Source organism: Salvelinus alpinus, chromosome 5, assembly GCF_045679555.1.
Source record: "Salvelinus alpinus chromosome 5, SLU_Salpinus.1, whole genome shotgun sequence".
Classification (NCBI taxonomy): domain Eukaryota; kingdom Metazoa; phylum Chordata; class Actinopteri; order Salmoniformes; family Salmonidae; genus Salvelinus; species Salvelinus alpinus.
The window spans coordinates 96,534,179-96,559,961 of NC_092090.1; the positions used below are offsets into that span (position 1 = coordinate 96,534,179).

The 25,783-nt window shown below is 44.3% G+C and overlaps 1 protein-coding gene across 1 annotated transcript in view; it reads left to right on the forward strand.

Moving 5' to 3' along the window:
* The window catches only part of top3b (DNA topoisomerase III beta), a 29,174-nt gene that overhangs the window by 2,375 nt on the left and 1,016 nt on the right, over positions 1–25,783 (forward strand). Inside the window, exons 2-16 of the mRNA XM_071404300.1 lie at positions 623–754; positions 911–1,017; positions 1,845–1,919; positions 3,820–4,016; positions 7,254–7,410; positions 8,186–8,299; positions 10,860–10,950; positions 12,396–12,550; positions 13,545–13,650; positions 14,661–14,807; positions 15,127–15,300; positions 15,433–15,561; positions 15,921–16,070; positions 18,566–18,666; positions 25,453–25,654. Of these exons, the coding sequence (XP_071260401.1) occupies positions 623–754; positions 911–1,017; positions 1,845–1,919; positions 3,820–4,016; positions 7,254–7,410; positions 8,186–8,299; positions 10,860–10,950; positions 12,396–12,550; positions 13,545–13,650; positions 14,661–14,807; positions 15,127–15,300; positions 15,433–15,561; positions 15,921–16,070; positions 18,566–18,666; positions 25,453–25,654 (2,037 nt within the window). The remainder of the gene's footprint in view (positions 1–622; positions 755–910; positions 1,018–1,844; positions 1,920–3,819; positions 4,017–7,253; positions 7,411–8,185; positions 8,300–10,859; positions 10,951–12,395; positions 12,551–13,544; positions 13,651–14,660; positions 14,808–15,126; positions 15,301–15,432; positions 15,562–15,920; positions 16,071–18,565; positions 18,667–25,452; positions 25,655–25,783) is intronic.

Below are 25,783 nucleotides of genomic sequence, written 5' to 3' on the forward strand. Positions count from 1 at the left end.
GCCTTGAGAGAGGCATGTCATTAACTTTACTTCGTCACGACGTAGCGGTTAGCTCAGGTAGTTTGAGCCCCTTGACAGGGTCAGGGGAAGGGCATTGGAGTTTCCGCTATGGTTTAGCCTTGATATACTTTGAAATCCTTTTTTATAAGAGTTGAGTCATGCTATTACGTTCCGTTTTTTATTGTTGTGTAAAATAACCTCCCGAAATAGTTTGAATCTGTATTTTCAATAAGTCGTGACATTTCTACAAAACTATTTGATTAGTTTGACCATGGCAAGTCAGCTAGGTAGCTTTTCCATTTCACATCTTGTCACATGTAGGCCAGATGGTTCCTCAAAAGGTCTTTTAACAAGGGTAGTCTCGGATAGTTTGGTAGAATTACCACCGTCCAAGTCCCACTTTCCTCATTCTAATGAATCGAAGGATGGATTTTGTATGTTCCGCTGTTGGTTCTTTTCATCAAATGGTTCAGAGTATATAGTCTACAATGTTGACTGGGGTGTGTGTGTGTTCCAAATGGAACCCTAACACTACATAGTGCCAACCAATAGGGAATGGTGTGCCATTTAGGAGACGCCATGGATCCAGGTTTAACTCCTCTTGTTTCTCTTCTTAACCCAGGCAGCTGCTCCAGTCGTAAAGGTCTCAACGGAGCGTGTTCGGTCCACGAGTACATGGGCACCTTCTCAGGCCAGAGCGTGCGCTTTAAGATGACGTCGGTGTGTGGGCACGTGATGAGTCTGGATTTCATAGGTAGGTTGTTGTTGATTTTAGGCTCATAGGTGGGTTTTTTGTTGTTGTTGATTTTAGGCCTAATCCCTACATTTATTTTTTGACTGGATTCAATATGTGTCTCAAATCTTGGTGTGATAAGTGTGTGCCTGTTCTGTCCCCCTCTCCTCTCTCCAGGGAAGTATAATAACTGGGACAAGGTGGATCCAGCTGAACTCTTCACTAAAGCCCCTACCGAGAAGAAGGAAGCCAACCCCAAACTCAACATGGTCAAGTTCCTACAGGTTCGTCTGTGTCTCTAGTCACATCTGAAGGGTTTGGACATTTGGAACAGGGTCATTTTCCTGTCAATCGTTCATGTAGCTGTTCCAACCCCTCCCTCTATATCAGTTGATTGGTCTATCGTTCATGTAGCTGTTCCAACCCCTCCCTCTATATCAGTTGATTGGTCTATCGTTCATGTAGCTGTTCCAACCCCTCCCTCTATATCAGTTGATTGGTCCATCGTTCATGTAGCTGTTCCAACCCCTCCCTCTATATCAGTTGATTGGTCTATCGTTCATGTAGCTGTTCCAACCCCTCCCTCTATATCAGTTGATTGGTCCATCGTTCATGTAGCTCTTCCAACCCCTCCCTCTATATCAGTTGATTGGTCCATCGTTCATGTAGCTCTTCCAACCCCTCCCTCTATATCAGTTGATTGGTCCATCGTTCATGTAGCTCTTCCAACCCCTCCCTCTATATCAGTTGATTGGTCCATCGTTCATGTAGCTGTTCCAACCCCTCCCTCTATATCAGTTGATTGGTCCATCGTTCATGTAGCTCTTCCAACCCCTCCCTCTATATCAGTTGATTGGTCCATCGTTCATGTAGCTGTTCCAACCCCTCCCTCTATATCAGTTGATTGGTCCATCGTTCATGTAGCTGTTCCAACCCCTCCCTCTATATCAGTTGATTGGTCCATCGTTCATGTAGCTCTTCCAACCCCCCCCCCCTCTATATCAGTTGATTGGTCCATCGTTCATGTAGCTCTTCCAACCCCCCCCCCCCTCTATATCAGTTGATTGGTCTCCTTTGTAAAAAAAAATATTCTGTCACTATCTTTCTCCAGGTTGAAGGCAAAGGATGTGACTACGTGGTTCTGTGGTTGGACTGCGACAAAGAGGGCGAGAACATCTGCTTTGAGGTAAATCCCAATTCAACGTTACGTTCTCACTACAGCAGGGCCTTCCGAGTGGCTCGGCGGTCTAAGGCACTGTAGTGCTAGACGCGTCACTACAGATCCGGGTTTCGATCCCAGGCTGTGTCATAGCCGGCCGCGACCGGGAGACCCATGAGTCGACGCACAATTGGCCCAGAGTCGTTCGGTTTAGGGGAGGGTTTTGTCGGTTGGGATGTCCTTGTCCCGTCGCGCTCTAGCGACTCCTTGTGGCGGGCCGGGCACATGCACGCTGACACGGTTGCCAGTTGTACATTGTTTCCTCTGACACATTGGTGCGGCTGCCTTCCGGGTGAAGCGAGCAGTGCGGCTTGGCATGGCTCTCGACCTTCGCCTCTCCCGAGTCCGCAGGGGAGTTGCAGCGATGGGACAAGACTGTAACTACCAATTAGATATCACGAAATTGGGGAGAAAAGGCGGTAAAAAATGTATAAAAACATATTCTCACTACAGCCTTAACCCACCCTCTTAACCCACCCTCTCCTTGCTGCTGGTCTTAACCCACCCTCTCCTCTACTGGTCTTAACCCACCCTCTCCTTGCTGCTGGTCTTAACCCACCCTCTCCTCTGCTGGTCTTAACCCACCCTCTCCTCTACTGGTCTTAACCCACCCTCTCCTTGCTGCTGGTCTTACCCCATCCTCTCCTTGCTGCAGGTCTTAACCCACCCTCTCCTTGCTGCTGGTCTTAACCCACCCTCTCCTCTGCTGGTCTTAACCCACCCTCTCCTCTACTGGTCTTAACCCACCCTCTCCTTTACTGGTCTTAACCCACCCTCTCCTTGCTGCTGGTCTTAACCCACCCTCTCCTTGCTGCTGGTCTTAACCCACCCTCTCCGCTGCAGGTCTTACCCCACCCTCTCCTTGCTGCTGGTCTTAACCCACCCTCTCCTTGCTGCTGGTCTTAACCCACCCTCTCTGCTGCGGGTCTTAACCCACCCTCTCTGCTGCTGGTCTTAACCCACCCTCTCCTTGCTGCTGGTCTTAACCCACCCTCTCTGCTGCTGGTCTTAACCCACCCTCTCCTTGCTGCTGGTCTTTACCCACCCTCTCCTTGCTGCTGGTCTTAACCCGCCCTCTCCTTGCTGCTGGTCTTAACCCGCCCTTTCCTTGCTGCTGGTCTTAACCCACCCTCTCCTCTACTGGTCTTAACCCACCCTCTCTGCTGCTGGTCTTAACCCACCCTCTCCTTGCTGCTGGTCTTTACCCACCCTCTCCTTGCTGCTGGTCTTAACCCACCCTCTCCTTGCTGCTGGTCTTAACCCACCCTCTCCTTGCTGCTGGTCTTAACCCGCCCTTTCCTTGCTGCTGGTCTTAACCCACCCTCTCCTCTACTGGTCTTAACCCACCCTCTCCTCTACTGGTCTTAACCCACCCTCTCCTTGCTGCTGGTCTTAACCCACCGTCTCCACTGCTGGTCTTAACCCACCCTCTCCACTGCTGGTCTTAACCCACCCTCTCCTCTACTGGTCTTAACCCACCTTCTCCTCTGCTGGTCTTAACCCACCCTCTCCTCTGCTGGTCTTAACCCACCCTCTCCACTGCTGGTCTTAACCCACCCTCTCCTTGCTGCTGGTCTTAACCCACCCTCTCCACTGCTGGTCTTAACCCACCCTCTCCGCTGCTGGTCTTAACCCACCCTCTCCGCTGCTGGTCTTACCCCACCCTCTCCTTGCTGCAGGTCTTACCCCACCCTCTCCTTGCTGCAGGTCTTACCCCACCCTCTCCGCTGCTGGTCTTAACCCACCCTCTCCTTTACTGGTCTTACCCCACCCTCTCCTTGCTGCAGGTCTTAATCGTCTCTCTAGGTTGGACAGTGTTTATTAAAGCTTATTCATAAAAGTTATTACAAAGTTGTTACTTCCCCAGGTCCTGGACGCCATTGAGCCGGTGATGAACCGTCCGTACGGCAGTGAACGGACCGTCTACCGAGCCAAGTTCAGCTCCATTACCGACACGGACATCTGGGCGGCCATGAACAAGCTGGGAGAACCCAACCGTAACGAGGCTCTGTCCGTAGACGCCCGGCAGGAGCTGGACCTGCGCATTGGCTGTGCATTCACCCGGTACACTACACGACCCTACAACACACCCCATTCCAACACGACATATATACAGCGAGAGATGGCCTTCACCTGGTACACTACCCTACACAACACGACCATACCCTACACTACACAACACTACACTACCCTATACTACACAACACGACCCTACCCTACACTACACAACCCTACCCTACACTACCCTATACTACACAACACGACCCTACCCTACACTACCCTACACAACCCTACCCTACACAACCCTACACAACACAACCCTACCCTACACAACACAACCCTACACAACCCTACCCTACACAACCCTACCCTACACTACACAACCCTACACTACCCCACCCTACCCTACACAACCCTACCCTACACAACTCTACACAACACAACCCTACACAACCCTACCCTACCCTACACAACCCTACCCTACACAACCCTACCCTACCCCACCCTACCCTACACAACCCTACCCTACACAACCCTACACTACACAACTCTACACAACACAACCCTACACAACCCTACCCTACCCTACACAACCCTACCCTACACAACCCTACACTACCCCACCCTACCCTACACAACCCTACCCTACACAACCCTACACTAACCTACCCTACACAACCCTACCCTACACTACCCTACACTACACAACCCTACATTACCCTACACAACCCTACCCTACACTACACAACCCTACCCTACACAACCCAACCCTACACAACCCTACACTACCCTACACTACACAACCCTACACTACACAACTCTACCCTACACAACCCAACCCTACACAACCCAACCCTACACAACTCTACCCTACCCTACACTACACAACCCTACACTACACAACCCTACTCTACACAACCCTACCCTGCACAACCCTACCCTACACAACCCTACACTACACAACACTACCCTACACAACACTACCCTACCCTACACAACCCTACACAACCCTACCCTACACAACCCTACCCTACACTACCCTACACTACACTACACAACCCTACATTACCCTACACAACCCTACCCTACACTACACAACCCTACCCTACACAACCCTACCCTACACAACCCTACCCTACACAACCCTACCCTACACAACCCTACTCTACACAACCCTACCCTACACAACCCTACCCTACACAATCCTACCCTACACAACCCAACCCTACACAACCCTACACAACACAACCCTACCCTACACAACACAACCCTACACAACCCTACCCTACACAACCCTACCCTACAATACACAACCCTACACTACACAACCCTACCCTACACAACCCTACCCTACACAACCCTACCCTCACACAACCCTACACTACACAACCCTACACAACCCTACCCTACACAACCCTACACTACACAACCCTACACAACCCTACCCTACACTACACAACCCTACCCTACACAACCCTACACAACCCTACCCTACACAACCCTACACTACCCTACACAACCCTACCCTACACTACCCTACACTACACTACACAACCCTACATTACCCTACACAACCCTACCCTACACTATACAACCCTACCCTATACTACACAACCCTACCCTACACTACCCTACACTACACTACACAACCCTACCCTACACAACCCTACCCTACACTACACAACCCTACCCTACACAACCCAACCCTACCCTACACAACCCTACCCTACACAACCCTACCCTACACAACCCTACACTACACAACTCTACACAACACAACCCTACACAACCCTACCCTACACAACCCTACCCTACACAACCCTACACTACCCCACCCTACCCTACACAACCCTACCCTACACAACCCTACACTACCCTACCCTACACAACCCTACCCTACACTACACTACACAACCCTACATTACCCTACACAACCCTACCCTACACTACACAACCCTACCCTACACAACCCAACCATACACAACCCTACACTACCCTACACTACACAACCCTACCCTACACAACCCTACACAACCCTACCCTACACTACACTACACAACCCTACCCTACACAACCCTACCCTACACAACCCTACACTACACAACCCTACACTACCCTACACTACACTACACAACCCTACCCTACACAACCCTACCCTACACAACCCTACACTACACTACCCTACACTACCCTACACTACACAACCCTACACTACCCTACACTACCCTACACTACCCTACACTACACTACACAACCCTACCCTACCCTACACAAAAATGCACTACACTACACTACACAACCCTACCCTACACAACCCTACCCTACACTACACAACCCTACCCTACACAACCCTACACTACCCTACACTACACTACACTACACAACCCTACCCTACACAAAAATACACTACACTACACAACCCTACCCTACCCTACACAACCCTACACTACACTACACAACCCTACACTACCCTAAACAACCCCACACCACCCTACCCTGCACAAAAATACACTACCCTACACTACACAAAAATACACTACCCTACACTACACAAAAATACACTACCTTACCCTACACAAAAATACACTACCCTACACTACACAAAAATACACTACACTACCCTACACAAAAATACACTACCCTACACTACACAAAAATACACTAACCTACACAACCCTACACTACTCTACCCCAGACTGCCCTACTCTACCCCAGACTGCCCTACCCTACCCCAGACTGCCCTACCCTACCCCAGACTGCCCTACCCTACCCCAGACTGCCCTACCCTACCCCAGACGGCCCTACCCTACCCCAGACGGCCCTACCCTACCCCAGACGGCCCTACCCTACCCCAGACGGCCCTACCCTACCCCAGACGGCCCTACCCTACCCCAGACGGCCCTACCCTACCCCAGACTGCCCTACCCCAGACTGCTCTACACTACCCCAGACTTCCCTACACTACCCTAGACTGCTCTGCCCTACCCTAGACTGCCCTACACTACCCTAGACTCTCCTATCCTAGACTATACTTGACTACACTACCCTAGACTCTCCTACCCTAGACTATACTTGATTACACTATCCTAGACTAAACTATACTACCCTACCCTCATCAGGCTGGCTTTCACCTGGTCTGTTATTTCAGATCAGTGCAATGAAGGAGAGGAGAGAGGATTGTTTCTGTTGAGAAAGAGCCACAGAGTTGGACTGATTTTTAATTCAGCCAATATTGAGGTTATTGTGTCAACTATGCTGATGCCAGTGGTGCTGATCCTGTTTGTTTGGAATGTGTTCCAGGTTCCAGACCAAGTACTTCCAGGGTAAATATGGTAACCTGGACTCATCCCTGATCTCCTTTGGGCCATGTCAGACCCCTACACTGGGCTTCTGTGTGGAGCGCCACGACAAGATCCAGTCCTTCAAACCAGAGACCTACTGGGTCATACAAGCTAAGGTGAGCCCCCAAGCCTAAACCGAGCCTTAAAAAAGATACATCGGGATTATTCTATGTAAAAAAAATCCTGAAGTAATCCTTTAAGGCTAACCTCGTCCCTAACCTCGTCCCTAACCTCGTCCCTAACCTTGTCCCTAACCTTGTCCCTATCTCGTCCCTAACCTCGTCCCTAACCTCGTCCCTAACCTCGTCCCTAACCTCGTCCCTAACCTCGTCCCTAACCTCGTCCCTAACCTCGTCCCTAACCTCGTCCCTAACCTCGTCCCTAACCTCGTCCCTAACCTCGTCCCTAACCTCGTCCCTAACCTCGTCCCTAACCTCGTCCCTAACCTCGTCCCTAACCTCGTCCCTAACCTTGACCCTAGATCCTTCAAACCAGAGATCTACTGTGTGTTACAGCAGTGTAGGCTGGTGGATAGAGATATAGAAGGATGTGCTCATTGTAATGGCTGGAATGGAATAAATTTAAAGGGTTTAAACCCATCAAACATATGGAAAACATGTTTGACTCTGTTCCATTTATTCCATTTCAGCCATTACAATGAGCCTATGCTCCTCCCACCAGCCTCCACTGTCATACAGGCTAAGGAGAGCTCCCCCCCAAAAAAACCCGTCTGAGGGTTTCATGTGGGAATCGGGTGCTTCTTTGAGTAAACATTTTATATCCTGAGCCTTCTCCCTCAACAACACCCAAAGATGACCTCAGATATTCTCAGAACCAAACAGGTGCTCAAAGAGCCATTAAGTCTAACATAATAAATGTGTTGTTGTGTAGGTTTTCAAAGGGAAAGAGTCTCCTCTGACTCTGGACTGGGACAGAGTGAGGGTCTTCGACAGAGAGGTGGGACAGATGTTTGTCAACATGACTAAGACCTCCAGGGAGGCCAAGGTAAGACCTGTCTCTCTGCCTGTCTCTCTGCCTGTCTCGCTGCCTGTCTCGCTGCCTGTCTCGCTGCCTGTCTCGCTGCCTGTCTCGCTGCCTGTCTCTCTGCCTGTCTTTTTTTCTCTGTCTTTCTGTCTCTTTCTCACTCTCTTTCTGTCTCTGTTCCTCTGATGGTCGTTAGTAGCCTACCAAACTTGCTTACTGCCTGGTACTCTATTGTCACTCTAATCACTCTGACATCAATGCAAATGTAATCGAAAATCTAATCAAACACTTCATTAGAGCCCATGAGTTCATGTTGGGCAACATTTCTAAAGGATATGCAATTACGTGAGAAAACAGAGTGATGGCCTCTACTAAAAATAGGAGGATCCCATCAGCTTTCTATAGGCTAGGCCTACTATTCATCGGCATTCCTAATATTAAGCACATTGTTTGTCTTTACAACAGGAGTATAGCCTACCTAGCTGGCATGAAAATGAACCATGGGAAAAGCATCCTCCATTCGCTATTTAAGTGCATAGATGACACATCTATTTTTTACTATGCCCATGTTTCGAGACAGGTGCATGATAATGGTCCTTTTTAAATCAACTAATTTCACACATATATTATTTAGTATAATTAAAGACAAGATTAAATTAAGAATAGTCTGAGGGGTGACAATATTAGCCTATCACTTTTGGATGATGTATTATAACTTGTGAATGATGCCCAGCATGTGCACTAAGGCAAGGAACAGCACATGTCTTTTTTTGCTAATTTTTCAAATCATAGTCGCGCACCTCATGTAGTCTAGCCCATAGGCCTATAAGTTTTGATAAGGTTTCTGACACAACTAAAGTGGACAAATAACTAATCTGTTTTATAACTGGTGTAGAGCCTAACTGGCATAATAGGCTGCGCATGAGCTTCAAGTTTGGGGAGGAAAATGTTCACCATAAAAATGCACCTTTTTAATAACGCATTATACATGCATAATCCCATTTGCATTCGCACCTTCGAGAACAGTGTTTACCAGCTAATTGATTGCATTTTGGAACATTCGTGCTTATAGCTTACTGCCGTGTGTGCATTGCCAGGCTTATAAATAGCCTAATAATTTATCAACATTTTAAGCTAAATGTTCAGATCTGTTGCATCAGCCTCATTGCTTTTAAGTTTATTTTTGTTGATGCGAATGGTTATATTAATTTGGGATCTATGGCATCCCACAACTGTCCCAGAGTATGTTTGGAATATTTATTTATTGTACAGATGGACAAGTTGACCAATAGCATAGGTCAACTTTTGTATTATGGGGGATAGTGGATTGTCATAGGCTGGTGCGTTTCCTGTTTGTTAGACCTACTCATCTTATTGGCTGACGAGAAGTAAATTTGGACAGTTCTAACGTCTTCTATATGCGCCTCAGATTTTGATAAGAGAGAAGTGCGCAGTTGCGTCCCCGATGTGTCTGTCTTCATTCACTTGTAGCCTACTTCTTAGCTGAAATGCCTGTGAGATGAACCTGATAACGTGACAGGCATTGGCTACGTCTGAGCGAGTCATGTGAATGAGAGGTGTATAGTTATCAAGTGCTTGTCAAATTGGGAATGAGAGACTGATGAAGTGTGTGCGGCTTGCGACTTTCATCATTAGAGTCCCATCATACAGCCTTAGAATGTATTAAAAGTCAAATATATATAGCCCAACGTTTGTATCACAACCTAAGTTGAATAAATAACTCTAAATGAAGCATATAGGAGGACCTGTTTCTTTGTTAAACGCTCAACACAGAATAACCGCATGTGCACACGCCCTCAAATCGTTTGGAGAAAATATTCTTTCTATTTTATTCAGCTATGTTAAATTGTATTCTTCATACTATAAAATAATGAAGAAAAATGCCATGGAATTCTTAGAAAATCTTGTCTGCTAAATTAACTAATGTAGCCCACAGCCATATGACATAGCCAGATCAGAGCATAACATAAGGACAACTCAGAGTATGATATTACGTTCTTCTGAAATAGACTACATTTTCTTCATATCATGTCTCTTTAGACTTGTCTAAAATAAATAATGGATTTATTGTGACCGTGTAGGTTATATTAAATGGATTTATTAGACTTTTTTAAATGTAGATGTTCCAAAGGTCTATATCAGTGGCTTGTAGGCTGTGTGTGGAAGCCAGGAAATGCTAAAACGGTTTATGTTAATTAACGGTCAGTTACCATGAGACCGGCAGTTATTGGCTTGACAATCACCGACTGACAACATTTCATGACCACCATAGCCCTACTCTCTCCTTCCTCTCTCTGATGTAACACAAGTACTTAGTAAAGACCCTTGAGGTTAAACTCCTCTTTTGTAATGGAGACTTGGCCAGAGGCCACAACTTAAGAAACCACTTCATCCACACTCAATGGCGTGTGTTTACACAGGCAGCCAAATTCTGATCTTTGGTCCAATTTTGGGCAAAATATCTGATATGATTGGTCAAAAGATCACAATTGGGCTGCCTGTGTAAACGCAGTCAAAAGAGTGCCTTTATGAAAGGTGTAGTTGTCTTCCCATCCTGAAGGTGGAGTCGGTGAGTAAGAAGGAGAAGGCCAAGCAGAGACCTCTGGCCTTGAACACCGTGGAGATGCTCCGAGTGGCCAGCTCCTCTCTAGGTGAGACCACCAATCACAGCACAGACATTAGCATCCATTCAGCCAGTAGTCAAGCCCTTCAACCAGTAGTCAAGCCCTTCAACCAGTAGTCAAGCCCTTCAGCCAGTAGTCAAGCCCTTCAGCCAGTAGTCAAGCCCTTCAGCCAGTAGTCAAGCCCTTCAGCCAGTAGTCAAGCCCTTCAGCCAGTAGTCAAGCCCTTCAGCCAGTAGTCAAGCCCTTCAGCCAGTAGTCAAGCCCTTCAGCCAGTAGTCAAGCCCTTCAGCCAGTAGTCCAGCCCTTCAGCCAGTAGTCCAGCGCTTCAGCCAGTAGTCAAGCCCTTCAGCCAGTAGTCCAGCCCTTCAGCCAGTAGTCCAGCCCTTCAGCCAGTAGTCCAGCCCTTCAGCCAGTAGTCCAGCCCTTCAGCCAGTAGTCCAGCCCTTCAGCCAGTAGTCCAGCCCTTCAGCCAGTAGTCCGGCCCTTCAGCCAGTAGTCCAGCCCTTCAGCCAGTAGTCCAGCCCTTCAGCCAGTAGTCCAGCCCTTCAGCCAGTAGTCCAGCCCTTCAGCCAGTAGTCCAGCCCTTCAGCCAGTAGTCCAGCCCTTCAGCCAGTAGTCCAGCCCTTCAGCCAGTAGTCCAGCCCTTCAGCCAGTAGTCCAGCCCTTCAGCCAGTAGTCCAGCCCTTCAGCCAGTAGTCAAGCCCTTCAGCCAGTAGTCAAGCCCTTCAGCCCTTCAGCCAGTAGTCCAGCCCTTCAGCCAGTAGTCAAACCCTTCAGCCCTTCAGCCAGTAGTCCAGCCCTTCAGCCAGTAGTCAAGCCCTTCAGCCCTTCAGCCAGTAGTCAAGCCCTTCAGCCCTTCAGCCAGTAGTCAAACCCTTCAGCCCTTCAGCCAGTAGTCCAGCCCTTCAGCCAGTAGTCCAGCCCTTCAGCCAGTAGTCCAGCCCTTCAGCCAGTAGTCCAGCCCTTCAGCCAGTAGTCAAACCCTTCAGCCAGTAGTCAAACCCTTCAGCCAGTAGTCCAGCCCTTCAGCCAGTAGTCAAACCCTTCAGCCAGTAGTCAAGCCCTTCAGCCAGTAGTCAAGCCCTTCAGCCAGTAGTCAAGCCCTTCAGCCAGTAGTCAAGCCCTTCAGCCAGTAGTCAAGCCCTTCAGCCAGTAGTCAAGCCCTTCAGCCAGTAGTCCAGCCCTTCAGCCAGTAGTCCAGCCCTTCAGCCAGTAGTCCAGCCCTTCAGCCAGTAGTCCAGCCCTTCAGCCAGTAGTCCAGCCCTTCAGCCAGTAGTCCAGCCCTTCAGCCAGTAGTCCAGCCCTTCAGCCAGTAGTCCAGCCCTTCAGCCAGTAGTCCAGCCCTTCAGCCAGTAGTCCAGCCCTTCAGCCAGTAGTCCAGCCCTTCAGCCAGTAGTCAAGTCCTTCAGCCAGTAGTTAAGCCCTTCAGCCAGTAGCCCAGTCATTCAGTGCTGTGTTCTCTTCCATTTTAGGTATGGGTCCACAGCACACCATGCAGATAGCAGAGCGTCTGTACACCCAGGGTTATATCAGCTACCCCCGTACTGAGACCAACCACTACCACGACAACTTTGACCTGAAGGGGACACTCAGACAGCAGGCTAACAACCCCTTCTGGGCTCAGGAGGTGAGTGCAGAGTGAGACCGAGGCTGCATGCATCCCCTATTCTCCAACTCTTATTCCAGAAGTGTGCACTTGCAAACTCAGCGTCGTAGATTCTAAAGCATAAGATTGATGTGAGCATTGGCTGGAGAAAGTGTGTGAACTTTAGGAGACTGGCGGAGAATCAGGAAGGAGTCTGAGACTGAGGAGGTCACACACTGATACAAAGACACACACACACACACACACACACACACACACACACACACACACACACACACACACACACACACACACACACACACACACACACACACACAGATAAAACATGTATTCTCTAACAAGAAGACAAACTATCAAATAGACGAGGACTCACACTGATTAATGCTCAACATGTGATGAATTCAGGTTATTGTTATTGCGTACTGCCCTGAATTACCTAATTTGGAAGTTACCTGTAGCGAAAAGCATCTAACAAAACGGACACACACACACACACACACACACACACACACACCACACACACATGGACTGATTGATTCTCCAAAATGTGATACATTCAGATTATTCATGCACACTTTCCCTGATGATGCCATTTGAAAGTTATTAGTACATTATTAGTACATTATTAGTACATGAATAGTACATGAATAGTACATGAATAGTACATGAATAGTACATGAATAGTACATAGTACATTAGTACATGAATAGTACATGAATAGTACATGAATAGTACATTATTAGTACATTATTAGTACATGAATAGTACATGAATAGTACATGAATAGTACATTATTAGTACATACACGCAAACACTTGCTCCAACACGTGATTAGTTGTGATTAGTTGTGAATTAGATACATCCTCCTGGTTGACATTATTTGAAGTTACCTTGAAATGAAACAGAAAAAAACTAAATTTTGCCAAGACAAAATACAGTGAAACTGATCCCAGAGCAGCAAGCCTACATTGAGACTCTATGAAAACCAGCCTTGACGTGGTCTATCTCCCTCTAGGTGAAGGCTCTTCTGTCAGAGGGACTGAACCGTCCCAGGAAAGGAGCTGATGCTGGAGATCACCCTCCCATCACCCCCATGAGGGCTGCCTCCGAAGGAGAGCTAGGTGGGTAGTGGCACCTCGAAACTAGCCTGGTAACATCTACTTGTGTTTCCTTACTATTGCCGACTCCAGCACAAACAGATCATGGAACCAGGCTACCTTGTAACATGTCATGTTTCACCTGCTATATCTACATATCTTTCTTTTGACTTCTTCTCCTCCTGTCCTTCGATTCCTTATGTTAGCTTCCCTCCATCACTTTCCAGTCTCCACCAGGGTCATGTTCATTAGGGCACGTCCTTGGAAAAAATGTTTTGCGACGTGAAACGGAAATGAGCATTTCATATTGGACAATTGGTTGAGGTAGTCCCTCCCAGTTTGTTTGTTTGTTTCTTTCCATTTGGAGCCTAATGAACATGACCCAGGCATCTCATTGTGCTACCTTCATTCTCACAGACCTTGCACAGTCTTCACTTTTCCCCTTACCAGTCCATCCATGTACACAACCTACCGCACATTTCCAAAGTTAAAGATGAAATATTTATTTATTTTACCCCCCCAAAATGTTTTTTTAAAAAGATAAATTAAGTTGTTTTGATTGTGTATGTTGTCACCCCAGAGTTAGTACGTGGTGGAAACATTTTTTAAGATTCGACAAACTTTTAGGGTAAGATGTTTCCAAAGTTTGTGTCAAAATTGCTCAAACTCAGTCAATTTGGTTGGGGATTATTGATGGACAGGAATATTCAAACCGTGTCTCTGATTTTCAAGCAAATTTAAGTCAGGACTGAGACTGAACCATTCAGGAACACCCAAAACCTCTTGGAGAGCCATTCTGGGGTGTCTAGCATAAAACAATTGTGTAATTGTCCCGCTTAAAAATAAAAAAACATCCCAGGTTTTTTCAGAAGATTGAGGTGGGTTTTCCGGTAACCGCAAAGGAAAATTAAAATGAGCGTTTCATATTGAAAAAAAGTATGTTTTTCTAAAGTCCATGTAATGCCTTCCTGTTTCAGTCTGTTTTCTTCTGTTTGGTACCTAATGAACACACCCGCTGCCTGTCTCCCCAACAGGAAGTGACGGGTGGCGTCTGTATGAGTACATCGTGCGCCACTTCATCGCCACGGTGAGTCAGGACTGTAAGTACCTGCAGACAACCATCTCCTTCACCATCGCCTCCGAGGGTTTCTCCTGCAGTGGGAAGACACTCATATCACCTGGTGAGGTCCTGTTGTTGTTTACTGTTGTTGTTTACTGTTGTTGTTGTCCTCTGGTCTTGTTTCCTAATATTGTTATGCTGAGAAATATTTTCTGATGCACATGACTAATAAAATTCAACCAACCAACCAATTAGTGTTGCCGTTTTCATGAATAAGACTTCTAAATGCTTTATAAGTGATACTAAATGTTAATAAGCTGTAGTCTAAATTCTTTATAAATGATACTAAATGTTAAGCTATAGTTTAAATGCTTTATAAATTGTACTATTTATTTATAATGCTAATAGATGTGTAAATGTTTGTTGTGACTGGTACTCAGGCTTTACGGAGGTGATGCCGTGGCTGGCTATCCCTCTGGAGGAGGCCATGCCAGTGTGTGAGAGGGGAGATGTCTTCACAGTGGAGGAGATTAAACTAGTGGAGAGACAGACCAGCCCTCCAGACTACCTTACTGAGGCCGACCTCATCACACTGATGGAGAAACACGGCATAGGTTTGTGTGTGTGTGTGTGTGCGCACAGGGGTTGAGGCTGTGTGGGTTTTTGATTCATATTATGTCACAGCAGGTGTCTGTCTAGGAATAAGTTAATGGTGGAATACTGTGTGTGTCCAACCCTCCCTCCAGGTACTGACGCCAGCATCCCGGTTCATATCAACAACATCTCTCAGAGGAATTATGTGACGGTGGAGAACGGACGCAAGCTCAAACCCACCAACCTGGGCATCGTCCTGGTGCACGGATATTACAAGACAGGTCTGTGTGTGTGTGTGTGTGTGTGTGTGTGTGTGTGTGTGTGTGTGTGTGTGTGTGTGTGTGTGTGTGTGTGTGTGTGTGTGTGTGTGTGTGTGTGTGTGTGTGTGTGTGTGTGTGTGTGTGTGTGTGTGTGTGTGTGTGTGTGTGTGTGTGTGTGGTGTGTGTGAGCATCGTCCTGGTGCACATATTCTACAAGACAGGTCAGTACTAACATTAACACTCATCACACTTGCAGGTGGACCCTACATTTGTCATTAGCACAAGTTAGAATGGACAAGTTTTCATGTATGTTCTTGGCCATGTGTATCCATATGTCCTTGCATGCATTTGTGTGTGTTTACCTCGCAATGTTTGTGTAGATGCTGAGCTGGTGCTGCCTACCATCCGTGGTGCAGTAGAGAAACAGCTGAACCTGATTGCTCAGGGCAAGGCCAACTACCAACAGGTTCTGCAACACACGTTGGACATCTTCAAGAGGAAGTTCCACTACTTCTTTGACACCATCGCTAGTGAGTACAACACACTCACACAAACTTCAACAGGAAGTTCCACTACTTCTTTGACACCATCGCTAGTGAGTACAACACACTCACACAAACTTCAACAGGAAGTTCCACTTGAAACAGAACTAGCAGGATCCCAAGAAAGCCACAGGTGCTCTCGGATGGGAATAGTGATTGAAAAACAACCACAAATACTGTAATTTAGTCAATTCTCTACTGTAATTTAGTCAATGCTCTACTGTAATTTAGTCAATACTCTACTGTAATTTAGTAAATTCTCTACTGTACTTTAGTAAATTTTCTACTGTACTTTAGTAAATTCTCTACTGTAATTTAGTAAATTCTCTACTGTAATTTAGTAAATTCTCTACTGTAATTTAGTCAATACTCTACTGTAATTTAGTCAATACTCTACTGTAATTTAGTCAATGCTCTACTGTAATTTAGTCAATGCTCTACTGTAATTTAGTCAATGCTCTACTGTAATAGAGTCAATACTCTACTGTAATAGAGTCAATACTCTACTGTAATAGAGTCAATACTCTACTGTAATAGAGTCAATACTCTACTGTAATAGAGTCAATACTCTACTGTAATAGAGTCAATACTCTACTGTAATAGAGTCAATACTCTACTGTAATAGAGTCAATACTCTACTGTAATAGAGTCAATACTCTACTGTAATAGAGTCAATACTCTACTGTAATAGAGTCAATACTCTACTGTAATAGAGTCAATACTCTACTGTAATAGAGTCAATACTCTACTGTAATAGAGTCAATACTCTACTGTAATTTAGTCAATACTCTACTGTAATTTAGTCAATACTCTACTGTAATTTAGTCAATACTCTACTGTAATTTAGTCAATACTCTACTGTAATTTAGTCAATACTCTACTGTAATTTAGTTAATACTCTACTGTAATAGAGTCAATACTCTACTGTAATAGAGTCAATACTCTACTGTAATAGAGTCAATACTCTACTGTAATAGAGTCAATACTCTACTGTAATAGAGTCAATACTCTACTGTAATAGAGTCAATACTCTACTGTAATAGAGTCAATACTCTACTGTAATAGAGTCAATACTCTACTGTAATAGAGTCAATACTCTACTGTAATTTAGTCAATACTCTACTGTAAAAGAGTCAATACTCTACTGTAAAAGAGTCAATACTCTACTGTAATAGAGTCAATACTCTACTGTAATAGAGTCAATACTCTACTGTAATAGAGTCAATACTCTACTGTAATTTAGTCAATACTCTACTGTAATTTAGTCAATACTCTACTGTAATTTAGTTAATACTCTACTGTAATTTAGTTAATACTCTACTGTAATAGAGTCAATACTCTACTGTAATAGAGTCAATACTCTACTGTAATAGAGTCAATACTCTACTGTAATAGAGTCAATACTCTACTGTAATAGAGTCAATACTCTACTGTAATAGAGTCAATACTCTACTGTAATAGAGTCAATACTCTACTGTAATAGAGTCAATACTCTACTGTAATAGAGTCAATACTCTACTGTAATAGAGTCAATACTCTACTGTAATAGAGTCAATGCTCTACTGTAATTTAGTCAATGCTCTACTGTAATTTAGTCAATGCTCTACTGTAATTTAGTCAATGCTCTACTGTAATTTAGTCAATACTCTACTGTAATAGAGTCAATACTCTACTGTAATTTAGTCAATACTCTACTGTAATTTAGTCAATACTCTACTGTAATAGAGTCAATACTCTACTGTAATAGAGTCAATACTCTACTGTAATAGAGTCAATACTCTACTGTAATAGAGTCAATACTCTACTGTAATAGAGTCAATACTCTACTGTAATTTAGTCAATACTCTACTGTAATTTAGTCAATACTCTACTGTAATAGAGTCAATACTCTACTGTAATAGTCAATACTCTACTGTAATTTAGTCAATACTCTACTGTAATTTAGTCAATGCTCTACTGTAATTTAGTCAATACTCTACTGTAATAGAGTCAATACTCTACTGTAATAGAGTCAATACTCTACTGTAATAGAGTCAATACTCTACTGTAATAGAGTCAATACTCTACTGTAATAGAGTCAATACTCTACTGTAATAGAGTCAATACTCTACTGTAATTTAGTCAATACTCTACTGTAATTTAGTCAATACTCTACTGTAATTTAGTCAATGCTCTACTGTAATTTAGTTAATACTCTACTGTAATTTAGTCAATACTCTACTGTAATTTAGTCAATACTCTACTGTAATAGAGTCAATGCTCTACTGTAATAGAGTCAATGCTCTACTGTAATAGAGTCAATGCTCTACTGTAATTTAGTCAGTACTCTACTGTAATTTAGTCAATGCTCTACTGTAATTTAGTCAATACTGTAATTTAGTCAATGCTCTACTGTAATTTAGTCAGTACTATACTGTAATTTAGTAAATAGATAGGTAGGTAGCTAATGGACATCATCAACTACCCATGTCTCTGTCCTCTAGGTATGGACGAGCTCATGGAGGTGACGTTCTCTCCCATCGCTGCCACCGGCAAGCCCCTGTCTCGCTGCGGCAAGTGCCATCGCTTCATGAAGTACATTCAGGTCAGTGTTACAAAACAACATCAAAAGGTCACTGGGTCAACTTCCATCTCATCTGATCAATACTGCTAATCACCATCTGATCAATACTGCTAATCACCATCTGATCAATACTGCTAATCACCATCTGATCTGTACTGCTAATCACCATCTGATCTGTACTGCTAATCATCTATTTTAATAATTATACGTCATAATAATACATAGGATTTAAAGGACGCTGTAAAGAAGATTTCCGTGAAAAACCTTTTTAATCGATTTAAATGGTTTATTTGAACTGTTTTCATAGTTCCTTACTCATGATGATTACTTTGTGTGTACCCCTTTAAGAGCGTCCCGCAAATCCGTGCTAGAAAGAAAAAATGTAGCTCTGGTAAAATAGGTATTTCGTTTTGAACGGTTTGGGCTGCTACAGACGAGCGGTTTTCTGCGTTGTAACGGTGCAACCATGGAGACACTTCCCTTTAACATAAACATCCTGCCACCAAAGTAGGTCTCTCTCTCCATTTCTCTATCTCTCTATCTCTCTCTCTAGCTTTCTACCTCTCTAGCTCTCTCTCCATCTCTCCACCTCTTTTCCCTCTCTCTACCTCTCATCTCTCCCGCTCTCTATCAACTCCCCCCCCCCCCCTCCACCAATGTGGAAAAGTTTTCCCCCTATTGAGTTTGTTCCCTCATTGAAAAACATCACAAACTTGCCAGCCAGATGGCCAGCCAGATGGCCAGCCCGGAGAGCAAGCCAGAGAGCTAGCCGGTCAGAGAGCCTGCCAGTCAGCAGGTGTAGACCTTACAGTGAAATGCTTACTTACGAGCCCCTAACCAACAATGCAGTTTAAAAAAATACGGATAAGAATAAGAAATAAAAGTAACAAGTAATTAAAGAGCAGCAGTAAGCCAGTCTAGTGGTTACCAGTGTCTCATTAACCCAAGGCCCTAGGCTAGGTCAGGGATGGTAAAAGCAAAGATCTTTTTTAACTAACCCAAGATAGTTAATCTCTGTCGTTTTACAGCGGGAGCCAATGAAGCATAGTGGGCAGAACGCGGAAAGGAGGTAGGCAATGCCAAGTACGAGCTAGCGAGATGCTATTGGTGCATTGTAGCATGTATTTACATATATCCATTAGGGAATGCCTCCTCTGTGAAGTGAACTCAATTTGACCTTGCATTCCTTCTAAACAACACATTTTTTCCCCCTATAAAACGTAGCACGCTGTGTTCCTTACAGATTTTAGTTTTGGGAACAGAAACATTTATTGAGATCAGATGTTTAATCAATGAGAATGTGGATCTTGGCCCAGTTTTACCTAGTTCCATCCTCTCCCACTACACGCGACTGGACTTCCTCTCACGACCATATTTGGTGGTGAGGAAACATTCTATCGTGTGAAGAGACCGCCTTGAAAATGTTCATCTTGTCTTTCGTGTCATAAATAATCCTTGGTTCCTGCCTGTGCTTGGTAAAGATATGGGGGGGGGGGGTGACATGACCCCCTTCTTGGGACCATCTGGCAGAACGCCAGAATATGTTCTATAAGTTAAGATAGGAGACGGTGCCAGACACAAGCCGGAACCAACCCTATGAACCATGACTACGTAAGTGGTCTGTAACCAGTATATAAGGGAACTAACGGGACTGCCCCGTTGGAGCTCCCTTCAGACCGGTACTTTATGCATCTGTTTGACTGTGACGTCTCCAGCTTGCTGTTAATATTCAATTATTAATTTAAGGTTGACTTCGACTGTGCCATGGGTAGAATTTCCACGACAGGATGCTTCAGCTTTATAGCCCCTGTGACGTGTCTGTCTGTGGTAAAAACTTGTTGGACGAGTGTGATGTTAGCATCGCTAGCTTTTTGGCTAAAAGCTTCAGCTAAGTAGCATACTGGTATGTTACTGTAAATTATTATTATCCATGCTAGGACACTACTAATTTGGTTACATAATAATGTGCTATGCTTACTATTATTTTACTTTGGCAAAATGTGGATTATATAGTGATTACTTCGTAGTTACTCTTCTGCTACGTTGGGATTTGAAAGTTTGAGAAAGTAGCCAACTAGCCATTGATACAGTGTCACTCTTATTTCTCAATAGATACAGGTTTACTCAGTAAGGGGACAGGATGGTCCATCAAAACAGGGAATATTCTATATATATATATTTTTTTTTTGTGGAAACTTGCCTCATTTAGGAGTCAAGTTCAAAATCTCTTGACTGCCTTCAACAACGAAAAGGCAAGTGCCACAATTCGATGACTGACACACACACACACACACCCACACACACACACACACTTTGGTGGTCGGGGAGAGTGGTGTAAGTTGTGCCGTTAATTACATTCAGCATCACTCCGTCAACAGAACATTTAGTTTTATTTCTAGATATTACAGGATGTTGTGTATCCCTGGAAATAATCTGAATTCATGAAAATGTTACAATTTTGAAAATGACTTTCCCCCCCCCAAAAGTGGCCTCTTGTCACAACTTACCCCGGATATGGGGTAAGTTAAGCAGCCTACACATTTCTTGACTGAATGAAATATTACCACTACCTTTTTAAAACCATGTCTATCTTTATTTTCAAAACACAATTGCTTTTTTTTGTCTTTTAATAATTTTAAGCATCTTTTTACACCTAACAAACACTTTCTTCCTTTTTTTAAAGCACTTAACCCTTAACGTAGGCAAGGCCCTGTTTATATCCTAGCGATACGACCTTGCAATGATTGGCTCAACCCACACAGCCACAATGATTCACTTTCATGCTATTGAAGCTTATCGAGCCCCCAACTGATGTGTGTGTATAACAATAAAACAACGATCTACTTTGGTTTAGATACAAAGCATCATGAAACCTCGAACACACAATATATTCATTTGACTTGGTGAAAATCAGTTTCTTTTGGACTTAACTCGCTTACCACTTTTTCCATGTGGTTTCTTCCTTCACAGACTCCATGAAAAGATGACCTCTTCTTAAATATTTGGTCAAATTATACATTTTGTATATGGTTTCTTAGAAACAAGGATGGCTCAACTTATCCCACTCTCTTCTACGGGAAGGGACTAGACGCTCTGACACGTGGCCAGCAAGCATTAATTCCCCCCCCCCCGTTCTACCGGTTTGGTGGCCGAGCTGCGGCCTTCGGTCGGCGGAAAGGGACCAGAAAAGGGAGCTTTTAAATGAATGAAGCCACTTCAACTGAGGAAGTCATGGAGACATGTATTATTCATCAGGGTCCTTTCTGTTCATTAGGGGACATTGTTACAAAACGTATTGCAATGGAAAACTAAGAAGGAGCGTTTCTCATTGGACCAGGTAGTCTCTCTCATGTTCTAGTCTGATTGCGTCTGCATGTTGCTATGGGACGACGTGACTCCAGAGTGGCGTGTACCGGTCTAGTGACGTTGGGGAGAGCGGGGGAGACAGACAGAGGCAGATAAGGACAGAGGGAGAGACAGAAAGACACGTGGCTGATTTGACTGATGAAGGAAGCCACGAGGGAACCATGAAATGACCTCTTAAGGAGGATGGGAATACATCCAGTATCCAATCAAAAGGTCGCTGGTTCGATTACTATTAAAAAAAATGTTACCTTTTTATTTAACTAGGCAAGTCACTTAAGAACAAATTCTTATTTTACAATGACGACCTAACCCGGCCAAACCCTCCCCTAACCAGGACAACGCTTGGGCCAATTGTGCATCGACCTATGGGACTCCCGATCACAGCCGGTTGTGATACAGCCCAGGATCGAACCGGGGTCTGTAGTGACACCTCTAGCACTGAGATGCAGTGTCTTTAGACCGCTGCGCCACTCGGGAGCTGAACCGACAAGGTGAAAAATCTGTTGATGTGCCCTTGAGCAAGGCACTTGCTCCAGGGCTGCCGTACTACTTTGGCTGACCCTATAATACAACACATTTCACTCCACCTATCCGGTGTATGGACGATTTTAAACACATACACATATACAGTGCCTTCAGAAAGTATTCACACCACTTGACTTTTTCCACATCTTGTTGCCTTCAGGTTAAAATCAAGACTTGGAAAGTTCTACATCTTCCTTTTCTATAACTTTCTATAACTTTAACTTTAGCCTGAATTTAAAATTATTTCAATTTAGATTTTGTTCTCCAGTGCTGCGCTGGTGGAATTTTAAATGGAAGTTCTGGAACTAGCCTACCGGAGCTGACAACGGATTTAATATATAGCATATAACTTCAGGGGCAGCAGGTAGCCTAGTGGTTAGAGCGTTGGGACAGTAACCGAAAGGTTGCTGGATCTAATCCCCAAGGTAAAAGTCTGTCGTTCTGCCGCCGAACAAGGCAGTTATAACCCACTGTTCCCCGGTAGGCCGTCATTGTAAATAAGAATTTGTTCTTAACTAACTTGCCTAGTTAAATAAAGGTTAAATAAAAAATTTAAACAATGACTTCTCATTTGCCCAGACCTGCATTCACTCCTCCATCCCTGTGTAACAGTATAACTTTACGGCATCCCCTCGCCCCGACACGGGTGCGAACCAGGGACCCTCTGCACACATCAACAACAGTCACCCACGAAGCATCGTTACCCATCGCTCCACAAAAGCCGCGGCCCTTGCAGAGCAAGGGGAACCACTACTTCAAGGTCTCAGAGCAAGTGATGTCACCGATTGAAAGGCTATTAGCGCGCACCACCGCTAACTAGCTAGGCATTTCACATCCGTTACACCTAGTACCTGTATTGTTGTTTGCCACATGGCCTTAAATTGTATCAATTAGTTTTTCCTCCTCCCATGCTATATCAATATTTCAATAATAAATAATTAGATTTTTCGGATTGATTGATTTCCACCATTTTAGTCTGTTTTTTTTTTTAAGATGAGTGATGAGAAGAGAATCATCCAGCCCATTGAGTATCTCACTGAACCCCCAAATGCCATGTCTTGAAATATGCAGACAGACTGATTTTAAAAGTAAGTTTACAATGTAATACTTTTGACAGCCAACTTTCTAGTTCCGCCCACAAATTCCGGACTTTATAGCATTCCCAGAATGCATGGATTATTCAGTCATTCATCGTTTTACACTTAAGACAGGACTCTGCCGTCTTAAGTGCTCTAGAATTTGTGAATTTTGTCTCTTGTATAATTATTTATTTATATACATTAGTTTATAGTGGATTAAGCATACGTTTTCGTTAACTGTTATTTCGTTAGTTATGCTTCAACTTTCCCTCCATTTTTGTACCAACATCAGTTTATATTTATAATACTTAGAAAAAATAGGTGACGACAAATATATAAAGATAACTTCATCCCATTACATATGAAAGCAGATCTAATTCAATTGAATAATCTTCCCATAAATCTTACAGGGAGAATAAACCATGGTGGCCAAAACAACAACAAAGTAATTCTGCTAATACCAATTACCCCACCAAAGATGTTCTTTTAAATAGTGTACTCGGTCATAACAGACTTTTATCAAATAAAAGTTATAGAAAAGGAAGATGTAGAACTTTCCATGTCTTGATTTTAACCTTCTATCAACTCTCTACCCAAGACTTTTACTTGCGACGTATACAGTACCAGTTTGGACACGCCTACTCATTTCAGTTTTTTTAATTTTATTTTTTAAAATGTTCTACATTGTAGAATAATAAAGACATCAAAACATCAAAATAACACATGGAATGATGTAGTAACCAAAAAAAAAGTGTTAAACAAATCAAAACACATTTTATATTTGTACGAAGGGCTATATAAATAAATTTGATTTGATATTTAAGATTCTTCAAAGTAGCCACCCTTGATGACAGCTTTCCACACTTTAGTCAAAACAAATCAAACTTTATTTGTCACATGTGCCAAGTGTAGACCTTACCTTGAAATGGTTACTTACAAGCCCTTAACCAACAGTGCAGTTCAAGAAGAGTTAAGAAAATATTTACCAAGTAGACTAAAATAAAAAGTAATAATAAAAAGTAACACAATAAGAATAACAATAACGAGGCTATATACAGGGGGCACCGGTACCGAATCAGTGTGTGGGGGGTACAGGTTAGTTGAGGTAATTTGTACATGTAGGTGGGGGTGAAGTGACTATGCATAGATAATAAACAGTGAGTAGCAGCAGTGTACAAAAGGACGGGGGGGGGGTGTCAATGCAAATAGTCCTTGTGGCCATTTTGTCGCTGTGTGTGTGTCCTTGTGTTTTGTTAGATGCTTTTTGTTTTGCATTTCATTTGAGTTCCACAAGTCTTCCAAATGACGTCATCCAGGAGAGAAGACATTATATACACACTGAGTGAACAAAACATTTAAGAACGCCTTCCTAATATTGAGTATTGACCCCCTCCCCTTTCCCCTCAGAACATGCTCGTCTGGGCATGGACTCTAAAAGTTGTCGAAAACGTTCCACAGGCCCGTGTTGACTCCAGTGCTTCCCACAGATGTGTCAAGTTGGCTGGATGTGCTTTGGGCTGGGGGACAGTTCTTGATACGCATGGGGAACTGTTGGATCGTGAAAAACCCAGAAGGGTTGGAGTTCTTGACACAAACCAGTGTGCCTGGCACCTACTACCATACCCTGTTCTAAGACACTTAAATATGTTGTCTTGCCCGTTCACCCTCTGAATGGAGCATCAATGTTGAAGCATTCGTGTGTGTGTGTTCTTGTCAGTTTCCTGGTATGTCTACTTTAGGAGCGTTTGATATAACTTGCACGGTACAGTGGAACCAATTGTCCCAGAAGTGCATACTCTGCCCATCCTGCACGCTAACGATTGATTGGTTCTCCCAGGCCAAGCCCAGCCGGCTGCACTGTGCTGGGTGTGATGAGACGTACAGCCTGCCTCAGAACGGCGCCATCAAGCTGTACAAGGAGCTGCGCTGCCCGCTGGATGAGTTTGAGCTGGTGCTGTGGACCTCTGGATCCAGGGGAAAGAGCTACCCCCTTTGTCCCTACTGCTTCAGCAACCCCCCCTTCAGGGACATGAAGAAAGGTGAGGGGAGTGTGTGGTCGTTATAGGGTTTGGGGTCAATTTCAATTCAGGAAGTAAACTGATGTTCCAACTTTTGGGGTCAATTTCAATTCAGGAAGTAAACTGATGTTCCAACTTTTCCTCATTGTT